At 50.5% G+C, this 22,598-nt stretch overlaps 2 protein-coding genes across 12 annotated transcripts in view; one reads left to right on the top strand and one right to left on the bottom strand.

The window, feature by feature from the left end:
• The window catches only part of URB1 (URB1 ribosome biogenesis homolog), a 64,606-nt gene extending 60,713 nt beyond the window's left edge, over positions 1–3,893 (top strand). For both annotated transcript variants that reach the window (XM_027585852.2, XM_027585851.2), the window contains exons 37-39: positions 877–1,118; positions 1,563–2,162; positions 3,100–3,893. In XM_027585852.2, coding sequence (XP_027441653.2) covers positions 877–1,118; positions 1,563–2,162; positions 3,100–3,281 — 1,024 coding nt within the window. In that variant the 3' untranslated portion in view covers positions 3,282–3,893. The remainder of the gene's footprint in view (positions 1–876; positions 1,119–1,562; positions 2,163–3,099) is intronic.
• A 1,681-nt stretch (positions 3,894–5,574) lies between these two features.
• Positions 5,575–21,176, bottom strand: LOC113918468 (melanocortin 2 receptor accessory protein). Of its 10 annotated transcripts, XR_003518567.2 has the most exons (8): positions 20,409–21,176; positions 18,131–18,186; positions 17,270–17,692; positions 17,080–17,159; positions 13,781–13,908; positions 8,374–8,473; positions 6,807–6,920; positions 5,977–6,115 (listed from the first exon to the last, which is right to left on the bottom strand). XR_003518567.2 is itself a non-coding variant. In XM_027586936.2 (4 exons), exons 1-4 carry the CDS (start codon positions 20,554–20,556, stop codon positions 5,836–5,838), a joined length of 642 nt encoding a protein of 213 aa, XP_027442737.2. In that variant the 5' UTR covers positions 20,557–21,166; the 3' UTR covers positions 5,575–5,835. The 10 variants fall into 10 exon arrangements, 2 of the variants coding, with proteins under 2 accessions (XP_027442737.2, XP_027442738.2); XR_003518566.2 differs by having other exon boundaries at positions 17,080–17,692; XR_003518569.2 differs by lacking the exons at positions 17,080–17,159; positions 17,270–17,692.
• Positions 21,177–22,598: the final 1,422 nt, after the last annotated feature.

The following is a 22,598-nucleotide window of genomic DNA, read 5'->3' as shown; positions in this document are numbered from 1 at the left end:
ACCTTTAAACCTAAGGAAGTCAGGGTGTTCCCAAACTTGCCTCTGTCTTCACTAGCCTACACAGATTCACTTATCTGAGGAGCTTCTTGAAAATTTCAGTATTTTCATCTGGCCCTTTGGAATAGTGCTCCTCAGTTCCTCAGAGAGTTGAATCCTCCTCAGATTCCATTGTCTTAGAGAAAATACAGCCTGTGCACTTAGAGTTCTGACTTGGAGAGTCAGACTTAGAGTTCTGAATTGATCATAGATGGTTTATAATCTCAGAGTGAAAACTTTCTTGATAAAGCATTTGGTCTTTCATTGTTCTGAATTAAGTTGTGAAATCAGTGCCAACAGACCAGTTTCTTATTATTCCGGGGTTGTGGAAAGACATACTGGTGTTTGAGAACTGATTACTGTTTGAAATAATTTTAAAATTGTGTGGAGCAGATGGTATTGAATTTTAAATTCCCTCAAGTGCAGAGTGGATTTCCTGCGGGTGCCCACGGTCAGGTTTGGCCGTGGATGGGGCTGCGTCTGAGAGGCCATGAGGCACAGGGGAGTCGGCCGTCCTGTGGTGTTCGGTTAGGCGGCTGGCACCCAGACCCTCACGCTCTCTCTGCCTCGCTCTTCCGGTTAGCCATGGTTTCCAAGAGATTCCTGTGCCTCCAGCATGGAGGGGAGACTCCGGTCCCCACTGTGCCTCCCCTGGAGCGGCTTGCTTTTTCCTGTTCTTTGTGCTGGGCTCCATGCTTCCGTGTCTGTTGGGAGGACACCCTCGAGTCGTGGGTGGACCGCTGGCCCCTCTGGGTCTGTGACATTGCCCAGCCGCCCCAGTCGTGGGCTGCGGGATGAGGAGGCAGCTTTTGCTCAGTCTGTGTTGTTGGCTCCCAACAGGCCGACCTTGGCCTCTGCCCAGCTGACCTGCTTCTTTGAGGCCCTTGACTCCGTGCTCAAGTACCGGTCCACCGTCATGCAGGCCTTCAAGGACATGAACCGCTTCACCGTGAACGAGACGGTGCTGTCCACCAACGATGTCCTCATCCTCCTGCACAAATGGAACCTCCTCGAGAGAGACGCTAAGCTCCAGGAGGACCTGAGAGTGGCCATTGAGAGATACCAAGTCAAGGAGCTACAGAGTGGGTGTCAGGAGCCAACTGTCTGGTGTTCCCCAAACTGTGCTCGCGTCCCACCACAGAGCAGCCGGCACTTGCCCTCTCTGAGCACGAGGCTTAGAAACAGGGCGCATCCTGCCCCCTCGGGGAGACCTGGCTTTGAGTCCCCCTGCGCCACTGTCACTGCTCGCTGGGGGGGCGGCGGGTGGCTCTGCTGTAGTGAGGGTGGAAGGGGTTTATCCTGAGAGCCGCCGTGGCTGTCACAGTCCAGTGTGGCACTCTCGCTGGGCTCCAGGCATAGGATCGTGTCTTATGGGAGCCGAGCAGGGGGCCGGTGCTCGGGACCTCGCCCTCCTCCCCTCTCCAGTGCCCGGCTCCCCGGATCCATATGGGGAAGGGAGGCCTCCATCTCACTGCCTTCCTGTGTGTGTGTGTGTGTGTGTGTGTGTGTGTGTGTGTGTGTAACAGAGATGCTCAAGGACAAGAACAAGCCTGTCGTGCCAGCCCGAGCCAGAGGCCCGCGGGCCTGGAGGAGGAGGCCTGGGGAGGCAGAGGAGACGGCTGAGCCCGAGCAGCAGGCGGCCACCTTGGAGACATGCAGGGGCTTCCTGAGGTCCATACTGACCCACTGGGGGCCAGTGCTCCCCAGCCCCGAACGGGCTCAGAAGCCCGCGAACAGGACCAGCCCTGAGAGCCATGTGCCGGGCCTCGCGTGCGCCACCGCGTCCCTGGCAGTCAGCTGGGTGCTGCGGTCGGCAGCGGGGCGCCCGCTGAGCAGGGCAGGGGCCGCGGGACTCCTTGGCTGGCTGCAGCGCCGCATTTTGCCGCAGCCAGCAGTGGTGACTGAGCTGCTCCAGGACAGCGCCGTGAGGAATAACCTCTTCCAGCTGTATAGCCGGTTCTGCAGTGCCCAGGAGCTGGTGGGGCCCGCGCACAGTGTGGCCTGCCTGTTCAGCGCCGTCCTGCTGCAGCTGGTGGCGGCCTGGGGCCCGGCGCCGAGCCCCTGCCACGCGGCGGTCCAGAGCCTCTGCCTCTCGGCTCTGCAGGAGGAGGACGAAGCCACTCGAGGTGAGGCTGGTTCTCAGAGGCTGTCGGGTGCTTTGGCTGAAGTGTTCGCATGGGCCAGCCGAAGTGCTGGGGTCATAGCTTGCCATCCGGCCCCGAGCGTGGCCTTTGCCCAGTGACCACCGTGTGTACAGCGGAGAAAGGTGCCCACTCAGAACCAGTGCAGGGCGGCGGCTTTTCTACGTTTCCACCATGACTCACGTGGAGGATTCTGTCTCACAGCGCATCCGGGTGTACGCGTGGCCGCAGATGTGTGTATGTGTGCACGCATATACACGCACAGGCACACGCACTTGCACACCGTTTACGTGCTTAGCATTGAGCAGGTGCTTCGCGAAGGCTTAAACGCAGGAAAGAATGAATGAACAAGCAGCAAAGGCGTTAAAAGGCTGTAAGAGAGCAGAGGGGGGCTGTGACCATGTGCATGTGGCGTCCACCTGAGAGGGTTGTTCCTTTCACCAGCGATGGAAGGGGAGCAGGAAGGGGGGATAGGCCAGCAGCCTGAGCAGGTGAACTCCCCTGGGGTGGGGTACGTCTTCTCTCATCTGGATGCTGTCAGGGAGTTGAATCTGGGCCTGGGAAACCCTGTCACCTCACCCATGCCATTGCGGAAATGATGTGAAGTGAACCTGGAACCTCTTCTCAGACCTCAATTCTGGCTCTCAGCATGGGTGGTCAGAACCAAGAAGAAACTAGTAACTTTCTTTCCATTCCACACACGTTGATCGAATAAAAAGAGAAATTTTAGAATAAAGATTAACCCCACAGTTAAGCAAAGGCAAAATTAATTTGTCTTGAACGCATGCTCACCTCCTTTTGCCACAGTTCATTGGGCACTGAGCAAAGCCTCTGTGTCCCCATGGGTGGGGGGTGGGGGTGACTGGCTTTCCAGCGAAGTAGCTTTGTGTCCTAACAGCCTTGTCGTTCACCTCTTTCTCAGCCACCGCAGCGTTCCTGGTGTCTCTGTACATTAAGGACGTCTGGCTAGGGGCTCAGCGGCCGGACACTCTCCTAACCCATGTCCGAATGATCTGTGACAGCGCAGAGGACACGCCAAGTGGTGACGAGGAGGCCATCGTCATCCTCTGTAAGAACATCGCCGCCTCGGTCCCCTACGCCTGACGCCCTGCCATCTGACGCCTTCTGGCCCCAGGTTCTAGAAGTTTGGTTGAGTCAAGCGTTTCCATGCAAGCCTTGTAGGATGACAGGTTCTGTCTGTGTCAACTCCGTTTCCTGACGCACGAAGTTGACTTATTTAATTCACCAGTAGGTACTAAGCTCAAGGGACTGTGTGCACACAGCGTAGTCGGAGCTGCAGTGGGCGTGGGGCCTTCTGGGCTGCAAGCCCGCGCGGTGTTCAGGTAGGTAAGCCCCTCCTCTCAGCTTCGTTGCTCTTCAGAGAATATACCTCAAGTCGAGGTAGCACTTCTGAGCACTTAAGGGATTTGTGCATATTAAAGCTAAAATGTCCAAGAACATAATACATCAGATAAAGAGTGTGAAGAGAGATGTTTCAACTTTTCTTTCCACGAGAAGTCTTACAAAGCTTTGTATAACTTTTTGAGTGAATGAGCTCCTGCTGGTGTTAATTATTTTAGTATGTAAATCCTTACAGTATAAAATTGATTTGACCTCTGCTTTGGAAAGAAAGCCTGTATTTTTTTTTTAATTGTTTCAAAGGGGGGGGATTTGGAATTTTATAACTTGTTAATAAATGTCTATTTTTGTTAGGCTTTTGTGTTTTGCTTAATTGGTATTAACAGACCACTTCATTTCACAGAAACGTGTATTTTAGAGGTCAAGATTTGGCTTTTAAGGTTCCCATGTTAATTGGTGCAGCAGCTGACAAACCTCAGGAGAATTCTGGCGTGTGCCCTTAGTGCGCTCAGAGCTCTGTGTGTGCCCACATCCCTCCTGCACAGCGTGGGCCCCGGCGGGTGCAGTGGTGGGGGGGGGCACTTGGCCACAGTCACAGGACTGCACAGCGGCCTTCCCTGTCCAACGGCCCCAGCTTAAACGTTGACACTTTTCTATTCCTACAGTGTGCCTTAGACTCGGTTCTGATGGTTTTTCATGATTTAGGATTTTTTATTGTTATGTTAATCACCATACATTACATCATTAGTTTTTTTTTTTTTTTTTTTTTTTTTTTTTTTTATTAAAGATTTTTATTTATTTATTGAGAGAGAGAGAATGGTAGAGAGAGAGCATGAGAGGGAAGGAGGTCAGAGGGAGAGGCAGACTCCCCGCTGAGCAGGGAGCCCGATGTGGGACTCGATCCCGGGACTCCAGGATCATGACCTGAGCCGAAGGCAGTCGCTTAACCAACTGAGCCACCCAGGCGCCCACATCATTAGTTTTTGATGTAGTGTTCCATGATTCATTGTTTGTGCATAACACCCAGTGCTCCACGCAGAATGTGCCCTCTTTAATACCCATCACCAGGCGAACCCATCCCCCCACCCCCCATGATTTAGGATTTTTAACCAGGATAAGAGTAATGCTTGTCTGCCTCCAGTCCCCTTAGCACATACGGGCTCATTGTTTAGAAAGCAGGGAGTGACTGCCCTCCTCCCCCCAACCCCCCACCCCAAACACCTGCAATTGTTTTTTGAGACAATTCCTAAATCAGAATCCTGCATTTAGATTCAAGTAGGAGAGTCCACGTGTTCTCTCTCGCCCCTTTTCCGTGTCTCTTGAGTTCATCGGTCTCCCCTCCCTCATCTCCCTTTCTAACCCACCGCCCCTGAGTCAGGTGAGGCCAACCCTGCCCCCATCTGGGGGATTTGTCAGTCCACCCGGGCTGGGGTGGGTTCTGTGGGCTTTGTACTTTGGTGCTATCTCCGGTGTACTTCGGAGGGCTCAGACCAGAGGGCCTGTAACATCACCCACATGGGACCCATCCTACCAGCTCAAAGACGTCCTGAGACAGCATTCCAGTGCAGACCCTCTCCCCTTGGGCTCTGTCTTTTAAAGGATTTGGGGAGGTCAGGAGTGTGACTTGGGTCCCTTGACCACAGTCAGTGATGCTGGCAGGGCCTGCACGTCCCTGCCTTGGTGACAGTGGGCGACAGTGGGGGATGGGTAGGAACTTCACAGGCCCTCCCTGGGTGTGTCCTAAAGAAAGTTCCGATCCGCATAGAACTCAGGGTTGATAAATATTACAGCAGCATGGGGTGCCTGGGTGGCTGAATGGGTGAAGCATCGGACTTGGCTTCCATCCTGGGATGGAGCTACGCAATGGGGCTCCCCGCTCAGTGGGGAGTCTGCTTGTCTCCCTCTCTCTCTACCCCTCCCCCCATGCATGCACACTCTCTCTCAAATAAATAAATCTTTTAAACTATATTACGGCAGTAATAGTTGAAGCTAAAAAGTGGCCCAGTAAAGATCAACAAGCAAATATTTTTTTTAAATTAATTCGCGTATGTTTTATTTTCTACCCTTCCCAACGTGAACATTAGAAGGAAGCATGCAGGTAAAATGCACTGGAAATCAGCATTATCTGGGGCTACTTCCCTGTGCTGAGGGGTACTGCGAGCCCTGGATAATGCGTACTTGCGCCCCCTCATAGAGTACATCTTGGCCTACTTGCACTTCCTGCTGCACAGGAGCAGGCTTTCTGAAGGTGCCTGTGTGTCCAGGTTGGTTTGAGTTCACCAATTTGCTGGGGTCGGTTCTACAGTTGAGAGGTTCTGTCTCCAGGGGGCGGCTCACCCCGCGTGTTCCTGATGTCAGCTGATGCTGTGGGGGGGCCCCATGGACGGCCAGTTCCCGGAGGAGAGCAGGGTGGGGCAAGGTGGGGGGGCTCGTGGCCACAGCTGCTGCTCAGGGCCGCATGCTCTGCTGCCTGGCTCTTTGCCCGAGCTCGGTGGAGCCTTGTGGGGTGCCTCCGGAGGCAGAGGGGGAGGTGGGGGCTGTTACTCCAGGGACATGTTGGGTGGTGCTGGGCGTTGTTCCTGTGGACAGAGCAGAGGGGAGGCAGGCGTCAAAGATGGCGCAAGAACTTAACTGGACGCCTTCCTGTTGCACCGTCCTGCCTGCCCAGAACCCACAGAGAAGGCTTCATGGGGCAGGACCACCTCCACAGCCCAGCTCACAAAGGTCACCACTGTGGAGAAAGGGAAGATAATAGGCTGTGCTTGATGGTGACCTTGACCCTCGGTCCTTCCCTCCGAGGTCACTTCTCCCTCATTATCCACTTACGATGGGGAGTGGGCAAGTGGACCTTCCATCCAGCCATCCGTTTGAGTAGATAGCTCATATATCTGTGCCTCCAGCCAAACTTGTATCTTAGCTAGAAACCCATCTTCTCTGGACGCCTCTCATGAACGTGAGGTGCTGGGGGCAGTGGGCACCCCACCTGGCATGAGCCAGCCCACCACGTCCCACCTGCCTTCCGATTCATCAATGAAATGGGACCCTCATCACCTCTTAGCTGTCGTCAGGATAACATGAGGCAATGCCTTGGTAGAGACTCAGCTAGAGAACTAGTTTCAACTAGTTCTAATTCTAACATGAATGAAGAGGGTCAGGAAGGGAGCCTGATAGGGCAGAGCCCTCCTTTCAGATGATGCTAGCATAATATTTTTAAGCATAGAAAGAGCAACTCCTCAGGGAGCCACAGAGCATCTCCTTCCCAAATCTTACAGTAAGATCCATTTGGCTCCCCTGAGCATCCCATGCCCGTTAAAATGTCTGGAGAGTGCTTTCTTTGGTGTCAGGGCGAACAGCATCATCCATTTGCCCCGTAAAATTGTAGCCCTGAAAAACATGCAAGATTCCTCAGCTACAGCCTCCTGTGAGCCCACCGGACCGGGGAGCTTTCCACTGGTGGCAGGGCCGGGGGGGGGGGGTGACGGGGGGAGGACCACCCATTCTTGCAAACTGTCCCTAGCACAGGGCTGCTACAAGTCCCCTCAGAAGAGTGTGTTCATTTACTGCCCCCTCTCCAGGTGCCTCTTGGGATATAAATCTGCTTAAATTCAGTGTGAGTTCTTAAAACTAGACAAAAAGAATGGATTTCTTCATTGCTCAAAAGCTGGCCCCTGCCTCCCCGTATGACCAAAGGGAACCAGAAGTGACTTGTGAGCCACTCTGGGCAGGGCAGGGTGGAGGCAGAGAGACAGAGCCCCCTTGAGGTAGATCTGGACATGTGCAGATGTGCAGGTCCGCCCTGAACCAGCATTGGGACCCCACCAGGTGGGGGGGGGGGGGTGTTGCCCTCTCTTCTCTGCCCTCCCTCCCTTCCTCTCCCAGAACAGCTCTGCTCGACTCTCCGTTGCCAGCTTCCTATGCTGACTCGTGGTTTCCACTCCCCCAGAATGCTTGGTCCCTGATGGCCTCCAGCCCGTCTTCCTCCTGGACCACTCAGCGCTCCCTGGCCCCAGCTCTTCTGTCAGACCATGCGTTTCAAGGGGCTTTGGGCAGGCCCTCTGGGGTCAGTTGCCCACCCCTGGTCCCATCAGCTGAAGCAGAGGGAAAGGTAGTCTAGGGTCCTCAGCTAGAACATTCATTAGGACAGCAGTAGCTATTGGGGGGCAGATTAAGCTAGAAGGGGAGATTAGATATGGTGGGCCAATTGTCTAGCACAGGAGACTTAACCTATAATGAGCTAGGTTAATTACTAGCTAATTACTGCTTGGAGCCCCTGGATTTTACCTCCAGTTTAGCTACTAAGGCACACAGTAGGTATTCAGTAACAGATGGTGGTCATAGATGCCTACGTTTGGGTCCCCTTTTCCTGCTGAGTCATTTGGCAAGACCTAACTGCTATGTGGGGTCATTCTGGCTTTATTTTCTTTAACAGCTTAATTGAGATATATTTTATATACAGTAAAGTTCAGCCATTTAAAATGGAAAATTCAAAGATCTTCAGTATATTCACAAAACTGTGCAGCCGTCCACACAATCTGCTTTAGAATATTTTTGGCATCCGAACGAGCAGCCCCGGCCCCGTTAGCAAGCACTAATCTGCTTTCCATCTCTATAGAGTTTTATTTATTCTAGATGTTTCATATCCATGGAATCCTCCAACATGGGGGCCTTTTGTGTCTAGCTTCTTTCACTTGGCACAGAGTCTTGGAAGTGCATCCGTGTCAGAGCAGGAATCAGGGACCCATTCCTTTTTGTGACCAAGTAATACTCCACGGCGTGGCCTGCGGTCACCAGCTGGTTAGCCCCGGGACTTACCTGCGTTGACACCCTCCGTACTCACCTCGCCTGTGAGGAGCCTGACCAGGACATGTAGAGCAGGATGAGGAAGAGAAGCATGACGAAGAATGCCAGGCTCGCCCAGAAGGTGATGACAATCAAATCTGTGGGGGGGGGGGAGCATCTCAACATCAGCGTGACATCGCCAGAGCCCGCAGCCAGGGCAAACAGGGCCCTGGGGAGAGGCGTTTCTCTCCTCTTCCAGCCTCTCAGCCGTGACCAGTGGGAAGACTTTTCCACGAACAGTAACCTTGGGAAGGACCAGGGCAGCAGGGAAGTGACTGTTTCCCTGAGCAGCTGGCGTCAGGGCTGCTGAGGGAAAGCCGGTCCATGAAATTGGGTGGCACCCCATGGATGTGCTCTTTCGGCTCCTGGTGCTCCCTCCTTCCCCTTCTCCACAGAGGGAGAAGAAAGGGCTGTGGGCAGCTCACGTGACAGCCAACCTCCCCTCCCCTGTGAGGGCAGCAGGGGCCTGTGGGGACTGTTCCATCAGGGGCAGCCTCAGAGACCCCAAGACTCAGAGATTTTAGGAGGAGGTGAGCTCGACTAGGGGGCTGGAACCCTCCTGTGGTGGGCAAGGCGGACTTTTTTAACCGAGGCCTCACTGGCCCCTTTCTTTCAGGGGCACGCGCCCAGCTGGGGGGCAGTGACAGGAGGGAAGATCCCCTGTGTAGCCAGCCCTGGGCCTGGATTTGTGGCCAGAGGCTGAAGGGGCAGGGAAATGGAATCATAGTTAGCCTCTCTGGGGCTCTGGGTAGAACCTGGCAGGCCAGGAGGTGCTGTTCTCCGGGGCTCCAGATCAGGAACCTTCTGCAAGTTGCTAGGCGCTGTTGCAATACGGTAGTGTTTCTTGGTGGTGAACGATGGCTATGGGCACCGCTCAGCAGGCTGGTGATTAGTGTGTGCGAGTATCTTATCCCAGACACACTGCTGCCCCCGCGCCCAGATGCCCCCAGCTGGACCTGTAAACACCTACATGTGTGAGCAAAGGAGGCTACTGCAGGGTGATCACCCCACAGGAATTTATTAAGCGCCCACTCAAGTCAGGCACTGCCAGGGGCTGTGAAGGATTCAGAGGGGGCCACACTAGCACGGCAAAATGGCTGCCCCCTCTCTCCTGCACGCTCCTCTCCTGCATCCTCCTCTGAGCTCCCGGAGTACTTCGGGGATAAGCCTGCCCAGCCTTGTGTTGTGCTCTGTTAAACAAAAAGATGTTTATGATGGGTAAGCAAATGAGGAAACGAACAGAAAGAATGAATGAATGGGGTTGTTAGAGATTTGTGTGTCATCCACATAGAGCCAGGAAGTGAAGGCCCTGGGGGTAAGTAATGACACTTGAGTAAAGGGTGTCACCTCTACTCTCCATGACCCAAGACAGGTAGAGAGAGAAACAAAAAGCTTGTTAAGAGTTCATCTTAGACCTTGACAGCATCAAAAACAGTTATAGGAAGAGATGCAGCACTTGCTGAAGGAATCAGAGCCCCCACTACCTTGTAATGAAGCATCAGCAACTTAGCCTCCACGATCCAGAAAGACAAGGACAACAAAGACCCCCAGGCTGGCTCCCACATCCTCTCTCCTCTCTGTCCCTGAGCTGAGAAACAGATGGTGGTGCCCCAGAACACTGACCAGTTTTAGGGGGTGTATGGGCTCCCGGGAAACAGGGAATGAGGTTGTTACTGTCTGTCCGAAACTGAAGGACTTTTGAAAGGAGGCTCTGGAGTTCTCAGCATTCCCTGACTGCTCACCGCACATTATTCTAGAACATGTGCTTCGGTTCCACCAGCTGGTCACAATTTGTTTTATAACCCTCGAAGTGGGACAGTATAAATGCTTTCAGAAGGTTTGGTTTTACTCTGTAAGGATGTTTTGGATTTAGGCAGACACCACTGCTCTAGCTCCTTCATAAAAATCACACAGGGCTTGAGATCTTCAGCACCTAGAGAAGTTCCATCAGGGCCTCTAAGAAAACAGCTTCAGAAGTTCAGCAGCTGAGACACAACCCCCGCCCCCCTTCTCCTGGGCTCACAAGCATCTGCTTAGCCCTTGGTCAACTATCCCCACATACTGAGCAGGAAATGAAGCAACACTTTCCACAGAACACAGTGTCTTCAGAGAAGTGAAATTTGAATTGTTTTCAGACCAAGAAGGTGATCAGTAGCCACGGGCCATTTCCTGTACTAAATTCTCTTTCCTTATGTTCTGCTGAAAAAGATGGCCAAAAAAAATAGGGTTCTGGGTGCCTGGGTGGCTCAGTCGGTTAAGCGACTGCCTTCGGCTCAGGTCATGATCCTGGAGTCCCGGGATCGAGTCCCACATCGGGCTCCCTGCTCAGCAGGAGTCTGCTACTCCCTCTGACCCTCTTTCCTCTCGTGCTCTCTATCTCTCATTCTCTCTTTCTCAAATAAATAAATAAAATCTTTAAAAAAAAATAGGGTTCTTTTTCCTCTTCCTACTGAAGATTCAGTCTAAGTGCTTGGAGAGAACATTTCATTCCAGGGCAAGAGATGTCATCCACCAGGGCTGGAAATGTTTAAACATCCCTGAGGAGCACCAGGTTGGCTTGACAAGGAAACTGGTCCAGCCATGGAAAACTTTCCTCCCCTCCCCTCCCCTCTCCTCTTCCCCTCCCCTCCCCTCTCCTCTTCCCCTCCCCTCCCCTCCCCCCTCCTCATTTACTTCCTTTTTCTCCTCTCCCCTCTTCCCTCCCTCCTTCCTTCCTTTCCGGAGTCCACACTGTGGGAGTTAGGCATCCACAATCGATTGACAAGAAGAGGCTCCAATGGCAATGGTGGAGCTTCACACCGGGGGATTTCTCATCCTACCCTGGAGCTGAGAAAGTAATCTGATCCAGATACTCCCTACTCATGGCAGGCACCTCGGTTTTGTTCAGTTTTGTGAACTGCTAAACCTCTGTTTTAGCCTTCCTCCAAATGCTACTAACGTTTGGGTCCCCGAGTCCTGATAGGAGATTACCTCCAAGATTTTTCCCTTCCTGGGGAACAACAACCAGGTTAAGGGCCTAAGCGCTGCAGGTGGGTGGTGTTGGATTCAAGTTCTGACTTAGCCATTTTCTAGCCATGGGATTTCAGGCAATCTGAGATTTTTACACCTCTAAATCGGTTAAATGGGGACGATGGTGTGTGTTAGATAGACTGTTAGGTGGATTAAATAAAATAATATGTATCTATAATGCACATGGCACAGTTCCTTGTTGTGAAATGGTTGTGAGATGATATATAAATAGAACGAAAATTATGTTTTCTGTTCAGAGGGTATTAGGCAAGTGATATCACTGTGTCCTTCAAGCTCCACTGAAATGTGAGATATGAGTAAAGGTAACTGCAGTATAGACTGCTAGCTGTGCATGCTCATGTTTGCTTACAGGTGCTTTCATAGCAATAGAAGCCCCGCCTTTCGCTGCCTGGGATAAAGACTACGTTTCCCAGACTCCCTTTCAGCTAGATTTGGTCATGTGACAAGGTTCTGGCCAATGAGATGTGAGTGGGGCTGTTAGGGACAGCTACCGGAAGTCCTCCTGCAGAGACGGCTAGATTTCTAATAACCTTGTATCCCTTCGTAATTCCGAATTACATTTTGCGGTGGGAACGTGGATGTGATAGCCAAAGCACAGCTTGGAGTGTGAGGATGAGGGACATGTCCGGGGGACGGCAGAGCAAGGAGCTGGAAGGAAGCTGGCTTCTGAGGAGTTCAGGGAGCGGACCCAGCACCCGGTCCTGCAGACTTTCATGTGAGAGAAATCAACTTCTCTTGAGTCTGATACTCTGTTAATTGTAACCAGTCTTCTTCATTTGAATCAGTAAAAAGAGCTGACTTTTTAAATGAGCGTACCAAAACTTACAAATCCAAATGAATGCTGACTTCCACAATAATCATTCTCTATCATAGAGGCATATAAATTTTCCTAAAATACGTATCTTGATTAAACATTTATAAACATTTACCAAAGATTCATAAATATTTATAAATTATTCTTTTGGAATTATCATACACACACACACACACACACACACACACACACGTTTTGCTACTTTGTAAAATCATATTTTATTTTCAACACCCAGGCAGTACCAATCAGCTCAATCATCCCTTCCATTCACCTGATTGGTTTATGAGTGATTCTTAACTATTTCCCCAAAGCAAATCCACCCTCGAAAGAGATACATAGTTTATCACTGTAGATGTCGCATAGAACATGCTGTCACTACCAAAATCAGTTCCAAAAGAAGAGCCCCAAGCAGTTTTTGAGCAGTAATGGAATCATTCACATGTAGCACCTCTAGGTGGGGCTACCTCGATGGGAAATTCGTTCCGAGGTCAACAGTCTCATACCTTGTTTAAAAAAAAAAAAATCACTTTCACTGCTTATGTCCTCCTATCCATAGGGCTGACCGTTGGCTGAAGAGTTACAAGTCTCGGTTAAAGTTGTAACATAAAATCGATTGCTCTGATGTGAGAAAAGAGTTACATGTAGGTCTTTTGCTCGCTCTTTTCACTGAGTTCTCTGCCTTGTGTTCAGAAGAGATTGGGTTAGTGGCATGTTTCTGTTCTTCCTCTCCCAGCTGTGGGAGCAGCAGATGAACAGACCACCTTATTATTGAAGCTGCCAGAGCCGGCACATCAGTGGAAGTCGATACAGGCTGTGACAGATTTTTCCTAAGCCATAATTAAAGGAAGAAGACATATTGACCCGAGAAGTAACTAATAGCGCATGAAAGCCAGGCACTACCCACAGGAAATCAATCTATCTTGCTGCTCCCTGCAAGGGAGCATCCGAGCTGTATCTGGAGATTTATCGCATTAGAATAATACATATACATAATACATACATAATACATATTGCTGCAGTAACATTGGTATATGGGACTGTCTTACCCTAAGCTTAGCCTCTGAAAAAGGGGACAGATAGAAAAGCAAACATATAATTCATTCAGGCAGAGCCTCAAGAAACAGATTGGCCTTTCCCACCTTTTTGACAGTGTTGGGGAGATTCTTAATCTTTCCCTGAAACAGAAATCATATCTGAAAATCACAAGGGTAAAAATCCTTGTGAAGTCCCTGTAACAAAATCACACCAGATTTCAAGCCAACCCTGGGAAAGAGCGACCCAGAGCCTTAGAGTCAGCACTGAATGCTCCATAAAATATGTATATCAGTCCCTGGATGTTTCCAGTGATCTGCCCACCCATGATGGAATAAATTCCAGTGTATGGGCATGAACACAAAAATCTTAAAATCCTCCGGGCTTGTTGGGTGAATGCATGAGCCTAGGTATTTTTCCTTCTGTTTCCCTCCTTCTCTACTTGGCACAGGAGTCAAACCCAGCCTGGTCTTCCACATTTCAACCAGCCACCCCGGGTGACCTTCCAGAAGCTTTGCCTTTGTCTCACCTTAAAGCATCCCTGGTTCATGGCTCCATTCCCAGCCTCTTTCTGCCTTTGATGTGTACCTCTGCACGGAACTGGGAGGTGAATCTCTCTGGTCTGTTCGACTGGGTCAGAGATCCAACCCAGAGGAACTGGCGAGGAGAGAAAGGTACATTTGTCAGCAGAGAAGCTCACCTGCTTTCCACAGTGTGACTCTGTCCATCCTCACCTGGATTCATGCTTACCTTACCCGACCTTCAAAGCCAAGTAACAGAGCATCCCTGAGACCTCCTGACACTGCCTTTTGCTGACCATTACAGAAAACAAAAGTGACACGGTGATAACAGTAGCACAGAGTGTGCATGGTGGAGATTTCTGTTTTTGCATTTTGGGGGGCTTTGTTGTTTGTTCTTTTAAGGATTTTATTTATTCACTTGACAGAGAGTGAGAGAGCACAGAGGCAGAGGGAGGAGCAGCCTCCAAGCTGAGCAGGGAGCCTGACACGGGGCTCGATCCCAGGACCCTGAGATCATGACCTGAGCCAAAGAACCTGAGATCCTGACAGGAGCCAAAGGCAGACGCTTAACCAACTGAGCCACCCAGGTGCCCCTGTTTGTTTTTTAGTAAACTTCTTTGGATTCAAATACCAGGGACAAAAGTAGGCAAGATATCTTTACTTGACACACAACATAAGTTTTTTTCTCCTCGAGTCCACTGCTTGTACCAGCAAAATCCAGGAATCATTCTAGATGTTCAAAAATAGAAATTTCTAGAACACCATGCAGTTGTTTACAAAATTTTTGTGAAAAGAATATTTAACAACACAAGAAAACAAAATATTGTCAAGTCAATAAGAGCAAAGTACAAAACAGCACTTACAGGTCGGGCTTCCTGCTCAGCGGGGAGTCTGTTTCTCCCTCTCTCTCTCTCTCTCTCTCCCTCTGCCCCTCCCCCCCCCGGGCTCATTTTCTCTGTCTCTCTCAAATAAATAAAATCTTAAAATATATATATATATATATATACAGCCATATCCTATTTGAAATATCCCAGATGCTATTTGAAATCTCTAGGGGAGACAGGATGAGCATAGTGGACTCTGTAGCAAGGCAGTGCTATGGATTGAGTATGTCCCCTCACCTCCCAATGCAGAAGCCCTAATCTCCAGACTAATGGTATTTGGAAGTGGGGACTTTGAGAGGTAATTAGGTTTAGAAGCGATCACGAGGGTGGGTACCCATGATGGGATTAGTGTCTTTATAAGAAAAGGAAGAAACCCTCTCTCCCTCTCCCTCTCCCCCCACCCCCACCTCCCGCTGCATCTCCCCCCAGGCTCTCTCCACTCACAGATCTGGAAGAAAGGCCCTGTGAGCCCACAGTAAGAAAGTGGCTGTCTACAAGGCAGGAAGCAAGTCCTCACCAGACAGCAAATCTGTTGCCACCTTGATCTTGGACTTCCAGCCTCCAGAACAGTGAGAAATGAATGTCCGTTGTTTAAGCTCCCAGTCTATAATATTTTGTGACAGCAGCCTGAGTAGACTCAGATACGTGTTGACTACTTAAAGTCTGGTTTGGGGAGGCTTCCCTCCAAGGGATTTTGTTTAGAGATGGTAGATAGTCCCCCATGCCCTCACCCTGTATGAGAGGGTAGTTGGCGCCCTGCCCTCCACTCGAGGGGCAAAGGGGCCACTCCAGGGCACTCTGCATGTGTCCTTTGCAGTTGGTGGGACACAGCAGGCTGGAGTCTGATGTGTGCTCGAGAAAATCTTGATAGCGAGAGACTGGGCAATCAGCATCAGCAGAGTAGAAGGAGCATCCCCTCTGGTGGAGGATCTCACAAAGCTCCCACCAGGAGAGAAGGAGCCGGCTTGACATGCTGCCCCCAGGGAAGAGGACACCCCCCCCCCCCGCCTAGACCAGTGCCAGTCAAGCTGGGGGGCAGGGCAGCCAGTGAAGAGGCCAGTACAAGAGTTTAGCAGAGAAGTAACGGCTGCTACAGAGCAAAGTCGCTTTCCCACACACAGGTCGCCGGGGCGGGAGACCCCCGTCCCAGGGAGCCCACGGAGGAGCCCCACTGCCCGGTGCTGATGTGAGGAGGGGAGGCGAGATCGACAGGAGCAGAGTTCTGGAGTCAGGTAGCGGACATTGCTGGGGCGCATGGGCTGTGTCTTCACCCTCCGTGCCCCCCCCCCCCCACCCCGGGCAGGTGTCTGCTGCTGAGCCCGGCCGGCCTCCAGATCAGAGTCTGAGCTGCCTCACTGACAAACCCCGCTCTCCTCCCTGCCCCTCTCCTCATTCCATCCCTCCTGCTCCAGCGAAGAGGTGTCCCAGACCAGGACGGGGCAGGTGGCCCGGAGAAAGGAGCCAGCAGAGCAAAGAAGGAAGGAGCACTCCTGTCCTGAGCCAGGGAAAGAGCAAGTTCTCCCTCTGAGTGAAGTTGGAAGGTGGTTTGTTTTTATTTTTATTTTTTTAAGATTTGATTTATTTATTTGAGAGACAGAGCACGAGCAGCATGAGGGGCAGAGGGAGAAGCAGGCTCCCCGTGGAGCAGGGAGCCCGATGTGGGGCTCGATCCCAGGACCCTGGGATCATGACCTGAGCCGAAGGCAGACGCTTAACCGACTGAGCCACCCAGGCGCCCTGAAAGTGGTTTGTTTTTAAACATTTTTGAAATTTATCTCATAGGATTAGACATTCGCTTTGCTAAGGAGACTGACTGGTAGACACTTTTTTAAAAATGTAAGTGGGAACATGAGTCCTGCTCCAGATCTCACCCAGGGGCAGGGAAAGAGCCAGCACCACCAAGTAGGTTTGCAGGAGTGACCAGAGAAAAATTAAAGCTGCTTTCCACCTGCGGTCCATGGACTTCCTCTTTCAAAGTAGCAGTGCCAGGCGTTTCTGCAGATGCAGAAGCAGAAGCAGAAAGACTGGAGGGGACATCATGGCAGCCTAGGCCCCATCCAGGAGGTAGAAATCACACAGAAGGACAAACAGGAAGTCTAGTATGAAAAATTATTCACGGGGATAAAAGAACATCTGTGAAGACATAAGGTGCCCCGGGGCTGAGGGAGGGGCCCCAGGCGAGTTCATTTGCTCAGGCTGCACTATGGCCAGAACATTTGTGTTCCCTTAAATTCATCTGTCCGACCCTAATGCCCAGTGGGATGGTATTGGGCAGTGGGGCCTCTGGGAGCTGCTTAAGTTGTAGGGTGGAGCCCCCCGTGAATGAGATTCGTGCCTTTAGAAGAGAAGCTGCACAGACATGCCCTCACCACCACCACCACCACCACCACCACCCCCCCCGTGAGGACCCAGCAAGAAGATACCAGCTCTGAAGCAGGAGAAGTTCCCTCACCCAGACGCCACCACGCTGGTGTCTTCATGTTAGACTTCTCAGCCTGCAGAACTGTGAGAAATACATCCTTGTTTTCTAAGCCACCCAGTCTATGGTATTTTGTTATATTAGCCTGAACAGACGAAGACAGTGGCTTAAAGAGCAGAAATTTATTTTCTCACAATCCTGGAGCCTGGAAGTCCAAGATCAAGGGGTCCACAGGGTTGGTTCTTCCAAGGCCTCACTCCTTGGCGTGTAGATGGCTGTCCTCGGTCTGTGTCCTCACATGGTCTTCCCTCTGCGTGTGTCTGTGTCCTGGTCTCCTCCTCTAAGGACACTGGTCATACTGGATTAGGACTCACCCTTATGACCGCAATATAATTTAATCACCTCTTTCAAGACCCCCTTCTCCAAATAGTGTCATGTTCTTAAGTACCGGAGTTAGGATTTCAATATAGTAATTGGGTTGGGGGGGCACAGTCCAGCCCATCACACCAGGGAAGGACATAGCTGGGAGAGGTTCAGACCTCAAAGGAGATGTGGTTCGGCCATGGGGTAGCAGAGCTGTTGGCTGGTTCAGCCAGGCCTGGGCTGGTCTGGAGCTGCTGGAGAAACCATAGACAACCCTCCAGAGTACCGGCGGGGTGCAAATGATCAACAGCTGGTAGGGGGTGCCCCTGTCAGGGGCCTGTGACTCCTGCCCTCTGTGGGCCACAGAATGCCCAGGGGCCTCGGGTTCCAGGTTGAGATGGCTGCCACGTGAGGCCACAAGATCTCAGAGGGACTGTGTTCTGGGCCAGTGACTGTGACAGGCTGACTGCCCACAAGCCCTCACAGGCCGCCTGCTGACCCCCAACCCCAGCCCAGCCCTCCTACAGACCGCCCCCCCGACCCCCCACAGTCCTGTCCAGAGAAAGCTTAACTCCCTGTTCACTTTAAAGGAATACCATCGTTTATCACAGAGCGTATTTTGAAGGCAAAGAATTGATAACTGATACAGATATCCATCATGAAAATTAACGGTGTGTGCAAGAGCTACCTACTTCACATTTGTTTATTTATTCATCCCGCGGAGACTGTGCCAGGCACTATTCAGGAGCTGGGGAGAGAGAGAGCAAGACAGAGCAGGATTCCTGCTCTGGTGGTTCATCCTGTCTGGTGAGAATCTGCCCACTAAACATGTCTAGTGTCCTGGAAAGAGTCCTCAGGGATCAGAGCCTGGAATTGAAGTCCCAGTTCTGCAAATATTTCGCTGGGTGACCTGGGGAAAGTCACTTGGCTTCTCTGGGCCCCGCCCCCCCACTTTTATTCCCATGGCTGCAACACCAAAGCACCCTCATTTATTTCTGCTGGCCCCTCCTTCCTAGATTGTCAACTCCCCAGGGTAGAGATCTTTGCAAATGTATGTTTCCAGGACCGGCATGTGGCTGTTTCCTGCCTCTGTGTCGCCCGCCACACACCCAAACCTCAAATTTATATATTCGCCAGAGCGATACTCTTAGCAAGCAAATCGGACCTTGTCTCTTCTCTGTTTACGATTTTAAATGACTCCCTGCAGCTCCCATGAATCCTCTGAGGCTGACCTGTGAGAATCTGGCCCCCACATCAATCTTCCCAAAAATACCCTCCATGTCATGCTTCCCAGAAGCACCTCCTGCCTAAGCAGAGGGTAACTGGTCCCCCCGCCCCTGGGCTGGCCCTCTGTGGATCAGGCAGTCCCTTTGGGTCTTCTGACTCAGCTTAGCCCATCTTCCCCATGAAGCCTTCCTTACGTCTTCCCTCTCTGTGCTCTGCCAGCGACTTGTGCAAATCTTCAGCATAACACCATGAATCACATAACAGCTTATTAAGGATCTGTATCTGCCCCCTTACTGGAAATGGGGAAAGTCAAATGTAGACTGAGTGTTAGATGACACTGAGACATCATTATGGAAATGTTTAGATACAGTGTCATGTTCTTACTTGTTACTGTTTTCCCGGGTTTGGTGAGGGGATGTTGTGATAACCTACTTGGAAATACAGCATCATCAGAAAATAGACGATAATGGTCATAAAATAAAATCACTCTTGAGAAAAATCAGGGACAGGGATTGAGTCTTTTGGCATTTGTGCCTCTACCTGCTAGTGCAATACCTGGCCTATCACGGATAGTTACAAAAGTTTGATTGTTGCATTAATCACGAGCAAAAGCAAGAAGGGAGGACAGGTATGGTGTGTTTGTGGTATGGTGTGGAAGTGGGGCTTGTTGAGACGGATGAAAATATGGATGGGTACCTGGGCTTCTGGAAGTTGTGAGGGAAACCGGAAACAGGAACCCCTCCTAGCAAGACATTTTAGATGACTTCCTCCAAGGGAAATGGATTTCAGTGTTGAGCTGGTGTGTGACCAGGTTCTCTGGCTTTTCATACAAAAAGCATCCTGTTCCTTCCAGTGACTGCACTTATCTTTTGTCAGATTTTGTGATTGTAGGGCATGAAATACCCAAGGAGCCTGAGACATGGGGCTAGCAGACAATGGGTCCCCAGTACTGGGACTTTGATTTTTGTTTTGTTTTGTTTTGTTTTTCATACTCATTTCCTCAGCTAACTTGTTATCTTGACTGAGTAGCTGGAATAATCAGAGAAGATTGTCCACAAAGCACCAACTTACCCAAGAGAGAAAGACTGAGAGAGAGATGAGCAAAAGGATATTGGTTTGTTCTGGTGGTCCTTCCTGAGACCATGAAGATTAAAATCGGTTGTTATGGGCGCCTGGGTGGCTCAGTCGGTTAAGCGACTGCCTTCGGCTCAGGTCATGATCCTGGAGTCCCGGGATCGAGTCCCGTGTCGGGCTCCCTGCTCAGCGGGGAGTCTGCTTCTCCCTCTGACCCTCTTCCCTCTCGTGCTCTCTGTCTCTCATTCTCTCTTTCTCAAATAAACAAATAAAATCTTTAAAAAAAAATCAGTTGTTATTTTCATAGAGATTAGTAAGTCATTTATCTTAGGGGTGGACATAATAACCTCTCCCAAATCTTCATAGAGCAAGAGAGAATGTGAAATCAACAATTTGAAGAAACTCACCTAGCTTATTGGAACCCCAGACAAATCAAACTCTATCGAGGAAATCTATCTTAAAAGCATATTCTGCTCCCAAAGTGTCTGAGTTTCTTTGGAGGTTAGTTTCAAGCCTATTACAGAAGATAACCGATGCTATTTTACTCCTCTTTACTTCTATCTCTGTGGACTCATCTTTGACACCTGTTGGAGTTGGAGGTGAGTGGAGACAGTCTTTTGGGCCAACCCCCAGCCTCTGCCTGGCCAGCTTTCCCAGATCAGGACTCACATTTGTTGGCTTTCAGCTTCCTCTCATCCACGGGAATGAGGTCCAAGTAGTCCAGGTAGTATTCGTAGCTGTTGTACAGGGTGGAGGCGTTGGTCTGGTTGGCCATGTCTGTGGTGCTGGCGGGGGGGGGGGGGGGGGGGCGGCGCATCCGGAGCTGGTCAGAGCCCTTGGAGGGACTGGCCAACTGATTTCATCCAAGTGTGTCTATGGGTCTCCGGGCTCAAGGCCTGCCCACTTATCAGAGCTGTTTGGCTGGGAGAAAGGCCAGGGGGCTGTGCTTGACATCTCTGCCCCCACGTAGAACTTTCCACCCCGCCCCTCCTTGATAAAAGTCCAAAACAAACAGAGCTGCGAGGCAGGAGCCCAGGGTTTCCAGTGAAGCTCAAGAATGCCCCTCCATGTAAGAAGGGGAAAACGGGTACCTGGGCCCCTTGAAAGACAAGATGCCAAATAGGGCTTAGGAAAGACACTCGCTCTCTGCTTTACTACTTAAAAAAATTAATAAAACCAAAATAAAAGGCTGGAGGTGCCCTTGACTTACATTAAGGCGATTCTTGGTGCTATTGAGCAACCAGCGAATCACTGACTTAGATTTAATATTTGAGGGCAGAAATTGAGTGATGTCAGCCCTGAACTTGTAGCCTCTCTCATGTACGTGTCGCCAATTAATTAAACTGAAAGAGCCCTCTTGTCCCAACTGAGAACATCTCCCAGCTTTTATCTAAAGCCCCCATGAACGAACCAGTCAGCTGCATTTATTCCGACAGAAGAGGCTGTTTGCCCGGGCCAGAATCCCACTCGGATCCAGCTCTTGGGCAATAAGGACCTGAGGGTTCACCCAGCCCTTGGCTGACGACACGTGTGACGAGGATTCTTCGAGGTTTCTGTAGGGAGTGACTGTAAGTTACCCATTCATTTTTCTAAGAGCCACAGACACGATCGAGAGAGGAATATTCCGAATATTTGGGAAGAGCGGGACTAAATGTGAGAGGAGCCCTGGAATTTAGCCTGTGAGAATCAGTAAGGAAGTCAAAATTCCCAGAATGATGGGACATTTCCCTCCAATATACCAACTAGTACTGTTTCTGGTCTACACTCCAGAGCAAAGTGTGCACGTCCCTGTCCGTCCGCATTTGCTGAGGCCTTACTGTATCCCCAGCCTGGTAATAAAGCTTTTGCCGGGACAACAGGTTTTGATGTGTCTGACTTTGAAGGATGTGTTGAACAGAAACATTTCTACCAGCTCATCCTTAATTTGGGTTGTATGTGTTTTTATACTTTTAAGCTATTTAACGTATCTCTGTTCAAGTCAATATAATATATATTTTTTCTCATTCTAAACTTAGATGGTTGGAAGTTTGAAGTCAAGAGGATTTGCAAGATTGGCAGGTAGAGGGACACCTGGGTGGCTCAATCAGTTAAGTGTCTGCCTTTGGCTCAGGTCATGATCTCAGGGTCCTGAGATTGAGCCCCACACTGGGCCTCCCTGCTCAGCAGGGAGTCTGCTTCTCTCTCTCTGCCCCACCCCCTGCTCGTGCTCGCTCGCTCTCTCTCAAATAAATAAATAAAATCTTAAAACAAAAACAAGATTGGCAGGTGGAATGGAATGCAGAGTGTGAGAGTAGCTGAGTCAGGTGAGAGCGCTTGCCTCTATCTCTGCCAGTCCCCAAACTGTCCTCTGTCTTGGCTCCTTCAAGTTTAACTTCCCCTTGGCCAACAACAATTTCTGGTCCTGCCAGGCCCCAGCACCTTTCCCTCCTCTCTACTCCAATCACATGTATTTGTCATCACCACCACCCTTTAAAAAATTATTTTAGGGGCATCTGGCTGGCTCAGTCGGAGGAGCATGAGGCCTTTGATCTTGGGGTCATGAGTTCAAGCCCCACGTTGGGTGTAGAGATTACTTAAAAAAATAAAATCTTTAAAAAAATTATTTTAACAGGGAGGTGTAACTTACAATATATTAAATGCCTAAATTTTACAGATAGAGCTTGATGAATATCACATACACACCCCACACATACTCACATGCAGCCATCACTCACATCAAGATATAGAACATTCCAGTGCCCCAGCAGGCTCTCTCATGCTCCTTCCTGCCTGGTAACTGTCCCCACTCCCCCCTCACACACATATCAAGGAAACCACTGTCCTGACTTCTGTCATCACAGATCAGTTTTTCCCAATTTC

This window comes from Zalophus californianus, chromosome 1 (genome assembly GCF_009762305.2).
Source record: "Zalophus californianus isolate mZalCal1 chromosome 1, mZalCal1.pri.v2, whole genome shotgun sequence".
Lineage (NCBI taxonomy): Eukaryota > Metazoa > Chordata > Mammalia > Carnivora > Otariidae > Zalophus > Zalophus californianus.
This window is presented reverse-complemented; position numbering and strand designations above follow the sequence as displayed.

What these genes read in the sequence shown, in the direction of transcription:
- LOC113918468 (XM_027586936.2), bottom strand. Translation starts at nt 20,556, where the DNA reads ATGCGCCGCCCCCCCCCCCCCCCCCCCGCCAGCACCACAGACATGGCC. An exon ending in TCAGGCTCCTCACAGGCGAG is followed by an intron (nt 6,921 to 8,373) that starts GTGAGTACGGAG and finishes CATGTTTTTCAG; the next exon opens with GGCTACAATTTTACGGGGCA. An exon ending in GGAGCCAAATGGATCTTACT is followed by an intron (nt 6,116 to 6,806) that starts GTAAGATTTGGG and finishes CTCTGTCCACAG; the next exon opens with GAACAACGCCCAGCACCACC.